This window comes from Babylonia areolata, chromosome 27 (genome assembly GCF_041734735.1).
Source record: "Babylonia areolata isolate BAREFJ2019XMU chromosome 27, ASM4173473v1, whole genome shotgun sequence".
NCBI lineage: Eukaryota > Metazoa > Mollusca > Gastropoda > Neogastropoda > Buccinidae > Babylonia > Babylonia areolata.
The window spans coordinates 10098672-10114054 of record NC_134902.1 but is presented as its reverse complement, the minus strand read 5'-3'; the positions used below and the strand labels follow the sequence as shown (position 1 = coordinate 10114054).

General features: G+C 39.6%; 1 protein-coding gene across 2 annotated transcripts in view; it reads left to right on the top strand.

The window, feature by feature from the left end:
• Positions 1-15175, top strand: part of LOC143301279 (acyl-CoA synthetase short-chain family member 3, mitochondrial-like) — a 180370-nt gene extending 165195 nt beyond the window's left edge. The window contains exons 16-17 of one of the 2 annotated variants that reach the window (XM_076615457.1): positions 661-745; positions 13966-15175. In XM_076615457.1, the coding sequence (XP_076471572.1) occupies positions 661-738 (78 nt within the window). In that variant the 3' untranslated portion in view covers positions 739-745; positions 13966-15175. The remainder of the gene's footprint in view (positions 1-660; positions 746-13965) is intronic. The other variant, XM_076615456.1, reaches the window with a different exon arrangement.
• The last annotated feature ends 208 nt before the right edge of the window (positions 15176-15383 follow it).

The following is a 15383-nucleotide window of genomic DNA, read 5'->3' as shown; positions in this document are numbered from 1 at the left end:
CCCATCCACATGTGATATGCAGCTTATGTTCAAATGTGTGTGCATATGTGTGTGTTTGTGTGTGTGTGTGTGCACAAGTTCTCATATTGATATGCACATGTATATGTCCTAAATTCTACAGAATCTGTGTTTGTGTATGATTTTTGATTTATGTTTGTACCTTTTTTTATGTACTATCCCCCCCCCCCCCCAATATTCCTTGTGACCCTGGTACACTTGGTAATATTCCATTCTATTTTGTTTCTGTCCTTCAGGTGAGTCTAGTGCTGTCCTTTTTGAAGTAATTTCACTATTGCCTGCAGTCAACATTTCCATTCTACATCGTTTATAGCTTAACATATTGCTGGACTGCTTCATATGTAATCTATTGATATAAAACTTTATGGGTCCAGTTGAAAGAAACTGTATTGAGAGATTTCTGCATTTTGTTTATTCCATATTTATGTAAATATTTTTCTATTTAAAGTAAGTATTGTTAGCTAGACATAATAGCATAAATCTTATGTAGCATCATCTCATTAGTGCATGTAATTAAATGTATCAAGCTTATTTTATATAAGGCTGTCCCCTGATCTTGCTGAGCATCAGTGTTAGGTTGGTGTGTCATAGTATTGGTCAGGCAGTGATATGTTACAGTGTTTGGTACTTTTCTCCATTTAGGTGCCGGTGACCATTGAGGATGCCAGTGTTTATCCAGCCATTAGAGAGTGCCTGCTGGCCGTGGGCCTGGCCAAATGACTGCTCAGTAATTATGATGTTGTGTTGGTGTTTCTGAAAACTGCTCTTTTTTTCTTTAATTCTTTTTTTCTGAAGGCTGACTGACTTCTGGCTTGTCTAGTTTGGCATGGGTGCTGCAGCTAATGACTCTGACACTGAACACATGAATGCTTGTCTGTGGTAGCTGTCATTGTGTATGTTACATTAATGCCAGTCATCATAAACAGTAGCATCTCTGTTATCATCCACATCAATATTAGTGCAATTATCACTTTTTTCCCTCCTTTCTCATGAAAATTATTGTATTCTAACAGGGGTGTACATCCACATTGACATCAAGATGACAACTGTCCTGACCCATCTAAACATGATCGGATATTTGTCCAATTCACACCATGATGAATGGGATATTGAAACCAATCAGTCAACACATTTTTTTCCAGGTCATGTCTACAGCTGTTCATCAGTATGATAGAAATGAACAATGTATTATAATGATAATAATGGACATTTATATAGCGCTTTTTTTCAGAAATAGTGCTCAAAGTGCTTTACCTTTTGTTCCCCTCCTCCTCCACCCTCCATATCCCCCCCTCCTTGACCCATCCCTCCCCAAAGCAGGCTGAAAAGAATTTAGTGAGACAGGATGTTACAATTTTTCTGGCAGTTTGTTTGCTTCTTCTTCACAACAGGGATTTTTAATAGCCTGGTATGAGAAGCAGACAGAAAAGGTGATGAGTTGGAATGTACACTTCATGGAGGTCAGAGGTTCAGCAAGGGCCAGAGCTTGAGAGGGCAGAAAATGTCAGAGCAGAAAGCTTTATTCAATTCTTTTTGAAACAAGCAGCCAGTGAAGAGAGTGGAAGAGAAGAGAAATATGTTCAAATTTGGAGGATCTTAAAATAAGATAAAAAGCATTGTTTTAAACTCTTTGAGTTTGTCAAGTGAATTTTTTGGAATGCCTGCATGAACAGAATTGCAGTACTCAAACCTGGACAGAACAAAAGCACAGACTAATGTGACTGTTACACACTCTTGCATGTGCAACATTAGTTGGTCAGTTTCAGCAGTAGAAGCTGACTGATAGAGTTGAGTGTCATCAGCGAAGCTCTCGTGCGAGAGACAGTAACGGTTTATTATATCAGACAGTGGGGTGGCATGCAAAAGAGATGGAATGGAGCCAAGGACCGACCCCTGTGGAACACCATATGATAGCAGAGTTTCATTAGAGTATTTGCCATTTACACAGACAATCTGGGTTAAAAAAAAAAATTTTAAAAAAAGAACCAGAAAAGAATTTTTTTTTTTCAAAAAGAAACATTTGGATTTTTTATGACATACAGAAGAGGGAGGGAAGAAGAGGTGCTTCAGGAACTATTTACAGATATGCTTGAGTTGACGGATATGGTTAATTTGATACAGTGCACTGACTGAACCCAAGTCAGATGCTCCTTTAACTGCATGATGTTCTTTCTATAAGCAAGAGATTATACTGAAAGCAAAACAAAAATGAAGGGAACTAAAATATTTGTTTGGGAGGACTTCACTTGGAGAATTCGTGAGATCCGATTGAAGCTAGGTCCCCATCTAAAGAAAGCCAGGGATTAAGGCAAACAGGCCAGTATGGTCTATGACCATCTCTTTATTATATTGATGGGCAAAGTTTTGTCCTCGTCTCTAACAATTCTATCAGAAAAGTAAAATAGGTATCTGGCCCACCCCTTGTTTTTGTTGATATTGCCCAGATAGAGTTTAAGAAGGGAAGAAATGTTAGCTGTACACTGAACCATTCCCCTGTGAGCTCAACTTGTTCACCAGTAATCTCATGTGAGGCAGGCAGAGGTTTGGAGCAAAACTTTTCCTGTTTGACAGAGCATGTATATGGTCGTGACTTGAACCAGCTGTCACCAGATGTAATTTATTGTGCCTCAGCAGTTGATGGAAGGGGGAATACGGAAACCTTTCTTTTGATAATGTTAAACAGAATGCCTGTAACACATGTTAAACAAAAACGTTTCCCAGTTTGTTTCAAAATTGTTTTCTGTTGATAATCCAAGAAGTTTCACATTTTTGTTGTGGAACATTATTGGCTTGCATTCATAGTTTATATTTCATGACCTTTCGACTTACATTTCATCTTTTGTTATTGTATGTTTCACTGAAACATTTGAAGATGACTGTGAAGACGGTATGTTTACTGGTTACATCACACACTGCAAACTTGTTGTAAAGTTCACAAAGCAAAGAAGAAAATCAGGGGGATTATTTGTTTATTTAGGAACAAATTTGATCCTTATATATTTAAATTAGATGTTGAGTTTGAAAATATATCTGCTTTTCTTATTGATAAATGACAGTTTAGCTCTCTTAGAAATATTAATTATATATATATATATGTGTGTGTGTGTGTGTACTGCCAAAGGGTTTTATGTTCACTTCAATTATGATCAAGGTATTGCCATACTTCATGATTATATATGGCGATTTAAACAGTCAAATCTTTTATCTTTCTTCATCACAGCCAGTAACAGAGTCTCAATTTAAAAGTTGTTCTGTAATTTCTAGCCATTGCTCTCAAGATGCATATATCAATGTATTGGGTAAATCTCTGTTGAACATGTGCACTGCTTTGAATTAATTCTAAATGGGGTCTGTAATGTTGACCAGGAAGGTCGCTATACATTCTCAAGTGAAAATCGATGCAGTGTGAATTATTATTTTATCTAATGACTTTTATGATCTTGTTGATGACCTGTGTGAACTCCACATTGCTGACCAGTATTATCATATGAATCTGATCATTTTCCTATTGAAAATTGTATTTTTTTGTCAACTGATTATTCATTTAAAAGTAGAGAAAGCAATGATGTGCAGATCAAAGAAAAATTTGTACAGAATGATGAACATAGTCAAAAATTTTATATGAAATCATGTGAAATAGAATGTCATGATAAAATCTTGGTTTAGATCTTGATTTGATTGATGTTAATGTCAATGAAGCCTTGGATTTGTTTAATGGTTGTATCTGTGAGTGTGCGGCGCGCATGACAAAAAGTATCAAGGTGGATAACAGTAAGCATCATGAAGGTTGGCTTGATGAGGAATGTGGGTATACTAGACAAAATGTAAGTAGGTTATTGAGAAAATGCCATTAACACTTGATAAAGATGACAATAATAAGTATGTATGAGCTAGGAGAGAATACAAATATTTGTTAGATAGAAAGAAAAAACAGTCTAATAAAAATATATTGGATAAGTTAATTGCTTCTATTAATGACCAGAAACAGTTTGGGGATGTGTAGATAATGTCATTTAAAAAAGAAACAACCCAGAAACAAATTATTTACAGATGAGGTTTTGAACATGTTAAAGCATTATTATATAAAGATTCACCACATGATAACACTGATTATGTCTTACCAGATGTTGAAACTGAAGCCATAAATTGTCCAATCTCTGGAGAAGTTTCATTTGCCCTTAAAAAAATAAAAAGCTAAAGAGCAGCAGGTTTTGATGGTATTACTGGAGAACTTTTAAATTAAAACTCTGTGTGAAATAATTATTTTGAGAAACTTTTTAATGTGTTATTTTATAACAGTGTCTTTCCTGAACAGTGGTGTGAATCTGTTATTCTTCCACTTTATCAAAAAGGTCATGCAAATAACACCAGTAATTGTAGAGACATTTCGCTCTCTGATATCAGTAGTTAAGTATATAGCACTATTAATAAGGAAAGGTTTCAAGAATATGTAGAATATAATATTATAACCGGAGAACATTAAGCTGGGTTTAAATGAGGTTACTCAACAATTGATCACATGTTAACTCATTTTGTTCCCATGCAGAAACAAATTTCATGTAACTGTAAACTTAAATGTAGTGTTTATTGACTTTGAAAAGGCGTTTGGACTCAGTTAATTGAAATTTATTATGGGCCATTCTTATTAAAAGTGGGGTAAGTGAAACACTTTTTAACTGCATGAAGAGTATGTATAGTATTGTTAAGACTAGAATTAGATGTGGCGACAAGCTTACTAAGTGTATATGTTGTACAAGTGGTGTCGGACAGGGAGATGTATGTAGTTTTTTCTTTTTTCATTATTTATAAATGAATTAGCGTTGTATATTATTGATAAGGGGAGGCACTGTGCTAGATTCACAACTGATCTTATGGAATTGTTTATTTTACTTCTTACCAGTGACATAGTTTTGCTCTCTGAGACAGTTGTTGGTTTCCAGACACAGTTGAATAGTTTGAAAAATTCAGCCAGTGCAGTCAGTTCTGCAGTGTAAACTGAGCTGTCAGACAGAATGTGTTTTGTTGAGGGCTGGTCAGGAAAGGCAGGACAACACAGATACAGTGACACTCTCCTCCGAACCATCAGTGAAAATTTTCTGAAAGGTGGGAAGTTTGTGGCAGAGTTCAGAAAATTAAGTTTTGTAGGCCAGAGATCTGATTGAGTTTTTACAGTATGAGGCCAGGTTCGTAGGCAGGATTTTTTGGTTCAGAGAAAAGTTTCAAATAATAATTAAAGGACAGCTTCAATCTGCTATTGGAAAGAGGCGGTTCCCCCGCTTCTGCATACAAGCTGTGCACAGGGGTGGTGTGGAACACACCTAAGGTGAGACGGAGTCCTTGATGGTGTATAGGGTCCAGCAGTTTGAGATATGAGGGTCTGACCGAGCCATAGACTGCACACCCGTAGTCCAGTTTGGACCAGGCCAGGGCTCTGTAGAGGTGCAAAAGCGTTTTCTTATCAGCGCCCCAGTCTGTGTGTGCTACCACGTGGAGAACATTTGGAGCTTTTTAGCAGGAGGTTTTTAGTTGTGTAATGTGACTGAGGAAATTCAGCTTCTGATCAAAAATGACCCCAGAAGTTTGGCTACCTTAACTGCTAGGATGGTGGATTTTCCCACATGGTGGATTTCAGGGTCCAGAAAGAATTTTCGAAAGTTGTGAAAATGGATACACTTGAGTTTTCTTGGACGAAAAGGTGAGTCCCCAGCGCAGTGTTGAATTTTATCTACACAGAGCTGGAGCTGTTGCTGGATGCTGGCTTGCTTCCTACCAGTTTAGTAGATGGCAAAATTGTCCACAAACAAAGAGCTGTCCAATCCTTTCTTGCCTGACTGGACGATATTGTTGATCTTTATGTTGAAGAGAGCAGTGACAGAATGCTCCCATGTGGAACACCCAGCTCCTGCTCATGAATGTCAGACAGAGTAGTGCTGACCCTCACCTGGAACTGTCAGTCTTGCAAGAAATTGTGGACAAATTGAAGGAGGTGTCCTCGGAAGCTGTGGTTGTAAAGATCAGGGAGGATGCAAAATTTCCAGGTGGTATCATAGGCTTTCTCAAAATAAAAGATATATGGCCACAACTTGCTGCTTGTTAACAAAAGTGTTTCGAACTGTGGTTTCCAGACAGAGCAGATGGTCAACGGCAGACCAACGGTCCTCTGCCGAAATTGGATGCTGAAAACAAATTTAATGATGTCAAGATAGAAGCCATACTTTTAAGTCCACACTAAGTCACATTTCCTACCATATCTTGACTGTCCGCAATGTTGATATCAACTTGTGAAATTCTGTCAGAAACCTGGGTGCATTTTTTGATTCATCTGTATCTATGCATGACCATGTCAGTAATTCATGTAAAACTGCAAACTTCCAACTGAGGAAAATCCATACCATTCAGCTGTATCTAACTATTGAAGCAACCACTCAGCTTGTTTGTCCCTTGATCCTAAGTCCCATTGACTACTGCAATTCACGACTACCTGGTCTGCCTTCTGATTTGTTGTCATGCCTTCAGATGATTTTGAACAATTCTGCTAGAATCATTTTCAGAAAGTCAAAACAGGATCACGTTACCCCACTTTTACATCAACTTCATTGGTTACCCATCAAGTACAGAATTCAATACAGAATTGCCATATTGGCTTCTCGCCACTTTGAAGGATCTCTCCCATCTTACATATCTACTGTCCTTTATGCTTACACCCCTTCCTGTTCTCTCAGGTCTTCTGCTGAAAAGTTCCTGTGAGTCCCCTAAACCTCTTCAAGGACATTTGGCCAAAGGGTCTTTCAGTATCAAGCACCTTCTGTCTGGAATTCTCTTCCTCTGGATCTCTGTCATTTACAAACGCAGTCCTCTTTCAAAACAAACTTGAAAACCCATCTATTCAAACAGGCCTTTGGATGTGACGAAGCATAGCTAATTGTCGGCACTTTTCCTCCTCCTACCAACCCACTTTGCCCTCTACCAAAGTCATTATGTAGTGTGTGTGTGTGTGTGTGTGTGTGCGCGTGTGCCTGTGCAGTGTATTTTTGTCTTTTGTGTGTGTGTGTGTGTGATCGTTCATACCTGCAACTTGTAGTATTGTATTGGTGTATAGATACACATAGGTGTGTTGTTTTTTCATGTGCAGAGATATATTATTATGCACCGTTGTATGTGTGTTGTTTCATGTAAGATGCTTAGAGCCCATTATATGGGGAGTTTGTGCCATGTAAGTACTTTGTGTTATTACTGTTATTTTCATGAAAATTACTTTAAACAAGAGAGCCAAGGCCTTTAAGACTCACTTGTGATACACACTTTATCCAGTAAAAAAACATGTTCTGTATTTAGTATTATAAAGCTTCGGGAAGACAAAAAAAAAGATGACACCTTATCAGGTTCAAATCAAGCATGTTTGGGTTGGGAATAAGTAGATTTACCGGCAGTGCTGAAGTGCCCCTACTAATGAAGTTAAAACATTAGTTTTTTAACTTATGTTGTTTATTTAGCATGATAAAATGATTACGTTATTCAAGGTGATAACACCCTTTAAATCATATTCTTTTGGTTATCTCAATTGTTTAAGAAATTCTTAAAAGTCTGCTGTAAAGGAAACGTTGCCATGTTTAAGAAATTCTTAAAAGTCTGGTAAAGGAAATGTTGCCATCGCCTCAGGCACACAGCAACATGTAGCCATTTTCTCCATATCTGTGGAGATCCCTGTTCAACAGGCTTACAAAAAGTACAATCCTGCCCATTCAAATTCTCTTTCATGTTCATTCTAGTTAATTCAGTATCCACTTTAAAATATTCATATGCAGTAAATATGTTGATAGTGTAGTTAGCATCACTGTGTGTGTTTTGTCCAGAATTTGTATTTTTTTGGATCTGGATCCTCAACAAAATAAACTGTTCATGATCCGGAAGTACAGTTAAATCCAGAAGACTCAAAACCTATTACGGATTTGACTGTGAAGAATTTTTTCCTGTTGTTTATTCCAAAATTCGTTTTGGCAGATAAAGTATTTCCAGAGAAAATGATTTTGTTAAAGTTTACCGTGGACTGACAGACATACACACAGACACCCACACAAACACACAGACAACTGAACACTGTGTTATTACATGGACACACATTGTTAACACAAGTGAGTCAGTAAGTATCATCACCATCATCATGATCATCCTCATAATAATAGTGCTTGAATAGTATGAACGGTTTTGATAGTGCTAGAATTATTTGGACAGCATTGATAGTGCTAGAGTTATTTGAACAGTATTGTCTCCATGATATCCTTGTAGTGTTTGTTACAGTATTTTGTGCATGATCAGTCACACTCTTTTCACTTTGCTTACAGTACCTGTAGCAGCGTGGAGTACGGGAAGTGTGGGGAGCATGTGCTGTGACATGGGGCTTCTTATTTTTTGTTGTTTTTTTTAGTGTTGCAGATTGTTGTTCATGATTTTCATTCACAAATTGATCACAGTCAGTGTGGTGTGCCTGTGTCCGTGCAGCCTGTGACGTGTGAGATGTGGGCTTCACTGTTGTCTCACCTGGTGACTTGTGTTTCATGACATCTCAACTTGTCATGGCTTGGCACATGGCCAGCCTGGTCACAGTTGTCAAGGATTTGAATGTTTGTACTGCTAGGGCTGATGTGGCAGAATTGGCATGTGTTGGACTTACGATCCTGTGTTCACCAGTGATCAAGGTTCAAGGCCCCATTTTGATATGGTGTTGTGTTTTTGTGAAAGGCACTTACTGTGATTTTCCTCACTCCACCCTGGTGTGAATAGGTACCTGACCTTGGTTGGGGAAGGTTAAAACAGTAGAAGGAGAGAATTGAGGCCCACCTCCCCATGCTGTTCTGTGGACACAGAGGATATGAATTAACTGTCCTGATAGCTGTAAAAGGCTGTAGGTTCTTTAACCTTAGTCTGAAATGTCTAGTCTGAACTGTCTGAATTTTGATTAAGTTTTTGATGGTGCTGTTCCAGGAAACATGATATGGGTTGAGAATAAAGCAATTAAGTAAACCCAAAGTATTTGTAAACAAATATTGGAGATGTGAATCAGATCAGCAAGGCCACCGTTTGCCAAATCCAAATCCACTTAAGTGAAATTCACTCAGCAGAATAAAAGTTGTTGAACACAACTGCACTTTGCTTCTTTGATTTTTTAATTGTGCATGCATATATTCTGTGTGTTGATGATTGTAACACAGCTGACATTTTTCCTGATTCTTTTCTCTGACATCACAGTGGTTAGTTTTTTCCAAAGTGTGTGTTAAACCTTATGTAACCCTTTCCCTCATGGTTACCAGCAGTGTTGGTGTGAAGGCAGAGTGCAGTGTCAGTCACTGTGGTCACAACACAGTTGTCTGTGAACCTTGCTCAGCTCATCCTGGACAGAAAACATAATCCTAGGCTGGCGTAACCCTTGGTTTTCATTCTGTTTTGTGTATCTGTCTGTACACTTGGAACCTGGGCCACACTATCCTCAGCGTTGGTGTTGTCTGTAGTATAGATGACAGTGTCATGATAATCATCACTATCAGTGCTGTCTGTGGTACAGATGATAGTACTGTGTCATCATTATCATCATTATCAGTGTTCTCTGTGGTATAGATAATAGTACTGTGTCATCATCATCAGTGTTGTCTGTGGTACAGATAATAGTGCTGTGTCATCATTATCAGTGTTGTCTGTGGTACAGATAATAGTACTGTGTGATCATTATCATCATTATCAGTGTTGTCTGTGGTACAGATAATAGTACTGTGTCATCATTATCATCATTATCAGTGTTGTCTGTGGTACAGATAATAGTGCTGTGTCATCATTATCATCATTATCAGTGTTGTCTGTGGTACAGATAATAGTGCTGTGTCATCATTATCATCATTATCAGTGTTGTCTGTGGTACAGATAATAGTACTGTGTCATCATTATCATCATTATCAGTGTTGTCTGTGGTACAGATAATAGTGCTGTGTCATCATTATCATCATTATCAGTGTTGTCTGTGGTACAGATAATAGTACTGTGTCATCATTATCATCATTATCAGTGTTGTCTGTGGTACAGATAATAGTGCTGTGTCATCATCATCATCATTATCAGTGTTGTCTGTGGTACAGATAATAGTGCTGTGTCATCATTATCATCATCATTATCAGTGTTGTCTGTGGTACAGATAATAGTGCTGTGTCATCATCATCATCATTATCAGTGTTGTCTGTGGTACAGATAATAGTGCTGTGTCATCATTATCATCATCATTATCAGTGTTGTCTGTGGTACAGATAATAGTACTGTGTCATCATCATCATCATCATTATCAGTGTTGTCTGTGGTACAGATAATAGTGCTGTGTCATCATTATCATCATTATCAGTGTTGTCTGTGGTACAGATAATAGTGCTGTGTCATCATTATCAGTGTTGTCTGTGGTACAGATAATAGTGCTGTGTCATCATTATCATCATTATCAGTGTTGTCTGTGGTACATATAATAGTGCTGTGTCATCATTATCAGTGTTGTCTATGGTACAGATAGTGGTACTTTGTCATCATTATCATTATTATCAGTGTTGTATGTGGTACAGATAATAGTATGTGTCATCAATATCAGTGTTGTCTGTTGTACAAATAATAGAACTGTGTCATCAATATCAGTGTTGTCTGTGGTACAGATAAGTGCTGTGTCATCATTATCAGTGTTGTCTGTGGTACAGATATTAGTGCTGTGTCATCATTGTCAGTGTTGTCTGTGGTACAGATAATCTGTGATACAGATTAGGTTCTATGATGCCTTAAAAGAAGTCTACGGCCCCACATCCTCAGGATCATCCCCCCTCCTCAGTGCAGATGGGAATACCTTGATCACCGAGAAGGAGAAAATTCTCGAACGCTGGGCTGAGCACTTCAGCAGTGTCTTAAATCGCCCTTCCTTCATAAATGATGAAGCCATAGACCGTCTCCCACAAGTCCCCATCAACGAAGCACTGGACGATCCACCAACACCTCTTGAGACCCAGAAAGCAATCCGTCTGCTATCCAGTGGCAAAGCACCTGGCTCAGACTCCATACCAGCAGAGGTCTACAAGGATGGAGGCACTGTGCTGACTGAGAAGCTCCATCAGCTGTACTCACTCATGTGGAAAGAAGAGACGATCCCCCAGGATTTCAAAGATGCATCTATCATTCACTTGTACAAGCGAAAGGGGAATCGGCAAGCCTGTGATAACCATCGGGGCATTTCCTTGCTCTCCATCGCAGGCAAGATACTTGCCAGGATCCTACTAAACCGCCTCACAGCACACCTTGACCAAGGTCATTTGCCTGAGAGCCAATGTGGATTCCAGAAAGAGCGCGGAACCACCGACATGGTGTTTTCTGCAAAGCAGCTGCAAGAGAAATGTCAGGAGCAAAATGCTGATCTGTTCTCCACCTATGTCGACCTCACTTAGGCCTTCGACACCGTGAGTAGAGAGGGACTGTGGAAGATCATGGCCAAGTACGGCTGCCCTCGGAAATTTATTTCCTTGGTCAGCCAATTCCATGAAGGCATGCAGGCTCGAGTCCAGGACAATGGCGAAACATCTGCTCCTTTTGCTGTCACAAATGGTGTCAAGCAAGGCTGCGTCCTGGCTCCAACACTGTTCAGCCTCATGTTCTCTGCAATGCTTACTGATGCCTTCAGAGATGGTGATGTTGGAATCGGCCTAAAGTACCGAACAGATGGCAAGTTGTTTAACCTCAGAAGGCTTCAAGCAAAAACAAAGGTCATGACAGACATCATCAGAAACTTTTTGTTTGCTGATGACTGTGCCCTCAACGCTGGATCTGAAGCTGACATGCAACTCGGCGTTGACAAGTTTGCCACTGCCAGCAGGAACTTCGGCCTTACCATCAGCACGAGGAAAACTGAAGTTCTCCATCAGCCAGCCCCAGGGAAACCCTACGTTGAGCCCAACATCACAGTCAACGGTCAGAGACTCAGTGTGGTGGAGCGGTTCACATACCTTGGCAGCACACTGTCACGAAATGCGACCATCAACGATGACGTGAACGTCAGGATTGCAAGAGCAAGCGCAACTTCTGGTAGACTCAATGCAAATGTCTGGAACAGAAGAGGCATTAGTCTTGAGACCAAGCTAAAGGTCTACAGAGCAGTAGTTCTCCCCACACTACTGTACGCCTGCGAAACTTGGACAGTGTACCAACGACATGCCAAGAAGCTGAACCACTTCCACACAACATGCCTCAGGAAGCTACTGAACATCAGGTGGCAAGACAGGACCCCAGACACAGAGGTGCTCGCAAAATCCACCCTTCCCAGCATCTTCACCATCCTGATGCAGTCCCAGCTTCGCTGGGCTGGACACGTGGCGCGCATGCCAGACCATCGGCTGCCCAAAAGGCTCTTCTATGGCGAGCTGCAACAAGGGAAGAGATCACACGGAGGTCAGAAGAAGCGCTTCAGAGATACTCTGAAAGTCTCTCTGAAAGCGTTTGATATCAACCCTGACTCCTGGGAGGAATCTGCAGTAGACCGTGACAAATGGCGCGCTGCTGTGCACAAAGGTGCCAAGTTGTGCGAGGCCAACAGGACTGCTGCAGCTGTTCAGAAGAGGCAGGCTAGAAAGTCACGGGCAAACAAGCTCCCTGACAATGGTATGCCTGTCTTTGTCTGCCCCAACTGTCAGCGAACATTTCGTGCGCAGATTGGACTATTCAGCCATCTGCGCATTCACAGATAGATTCATGAGCATCCTCCCTCCCACCCCACCACCACCCTCCCCCCATCCCCCAGCTGGATGACAACGATGGTCATCATCGATCTCGATGGACACACCACCAGTGCTGTGTCATCATTGTCAGTGTTGTCTGTGGTACAGATAATAGAACTGTGTCATTATCATAATCCTCATTTCCAGTGGTGTGACACATCATGAATTACCATGGGTTGTCTTTGGCCTATATATGCTGTGTATAATGTACAGGACATTTTTTTATGTGTGTGATAATGTAAGCAATGGATTTGTTGATTTCGGTTATCTACATATTTATTGTGCACTCTGGTGTAACACCAATATGTGTTTGACACCATGTTGCACATATAGAACAGTGTACGTCAGGTGTTGCAAACAATACCTAGCTGTGCTGATTATGAGTCACACTGAGGAATGGCATGATACACAGATTGAGCTATCTCATTTCACTGCTTTTTAAACTGTCCCTTTTTCTGTTGATGGGTTTTGACTGTAATTACAAGGCAGTAATATCAAATTAGAAATGTTTATAAAAGAAATGTTGGTAACATTTGACAGGGTTTATTTCAGAAGTTCTTTTTCTGTTTTGAATATCATCATCTTAGATGAACAGACCATAAATAGATAAACAAAAATGAATATCCAGGGCCTTACTTGAAAATCCCCATAGGCATGTCACTTTATACTCCAGAAAGCAAAGTTAATTTTGGTGGGGAGTGTTTAGCCCTTGGAGCGTTTGATACAACAGTCACATGTGTCTGTGCTGAGATAGGGCTCCAAGCATTTAGCTGGACAGGTGATACTACATTTAACAAGACAGTCAGTTGTTTATTTAATGGGACAGTTGATTGTGCATTTTGATAAGACGGTTGTACATTTAGCAGTACAACCGTTTCTACATTTAATAGGAAAGTCAATTGTACATTTTAATTTATAGGACAGTCAAATGTGTCAATGTTGTGATAGGGGTTAGAGCATTTTGTAAGACGGCTGATTGTGTGTTATCATGGAGTTTGGACTGTTTGAGAAAACAATGATTTGTCTGTGTTATGGGTTTGCTGCTTATGTTATTGTCAACTTCTCTAATTGTTACCATATTTACAAAGGAATTCTCAGCCTGTGTGGTTTACAGAGGAGTTGTTTGCTTTGTGGCCGTTGTTGATCTCAAGCATGGCTATGTGTGCAGATTCCGGGGACCATCGACGACGCCACAGTGTACGACCTTGTTGAGCACGAGTTACGACAGGCTGGCTTCACTCCTTCTGTGGCCAACAACCGCAGCAAGTTTGGCCCCTCCTGAAGAGTGCTGTTGTGTAGCGGTGATCAACGTCATGGGAAAGACTCCATGCATGTTGGACACATCCATGTGAACCACACACACGCCCACACACACACACACACACATACACATAGACACACACACACAGAGGCACAAGCATGTGCTTATGCACTCATTTGTAAAAACATACTCATACATGTCATGCAAAATCTACCCATGCATTCACAAATATACAAATGCTAAAGGATACAGCATCAGATTGACAAAATCTAATTTTGTTTAGAACAAGCAATGTTCATATTGACGTTTTGCATTTGAGATAATTTTAATACTGGTGACATATGTAACGGGACAAATATTCAGGTATTTACAATGTATCTAATCATTCAGGAAACAGTTACTGCTTTCATACAAGATAGAAAGCAGCGGAAAAGTGGTGGGTTGTGAGAAGACTTTGAACACTGCATGGTAAACATTCAAACCTCTGCTTGCGTCTGGAAGGTGGAGGAGGGAGAAGAAATACCCACTTAGAAATGCATATGGCATGGTATGTTTGTTTTGTTTTCTTTGATTTTCCTACATATAAGTTTCATTCAGCCATAGTTTGCTAGTTTCAAAGTTAGTTCAAGTTTTGCTTGGTTGTAATTTGACTGAGCTTCAGTTTGAGATGTTCATGAACTTTTGAAAACTGATATGGTTTGCCTTATATTTGGTTGTGCCTTTGCTCAAAATTACAGCACGTTAAAATATATGTAAAAACATGTGGATAAGATATTGATCCTTTTACACTAGTAGCTGATGCTGTGCAGCGTGAATATTTTAATTGTCTGCCATGTAGAGGTGGAGGTGGTCGTAGATGAACACAAAGTGCTCTCACTGAATGTGAATTATTGTGGATGCAACAGATTGTACAGAAAAAATAATGTGAATTATTGTGGATGCAACAGATTGTACAGAAAAAATGACTTATACTTTTCAATTCAATTCAATTTCAATTCAATTCAAATTACTTTATTATCTGCTTCGACCAAAAACAGAAAATTTTCTTTAGGCTCACTTAAGATAAAATAAAATGCCCATCAGCAAAAATCAAAGAAACTACTGACACACCCTTCACTTATCACCATGCACACATCAATTATTATGTAAAAAGAAAAACATGTGGGTAAGATACTATTATGTTATGATTCAGAGTGTAAAAACTGTGTGTGTGTTGTGTGTGTGTCTGTGCGTGTGCATGCATTGTTTTGTGTGTGCGCGCGCACACGTGAGTGTGCCTGCGTGTTGAGTGATGTGTGAGCGCAGACGCACGTGCGCGTATGTGT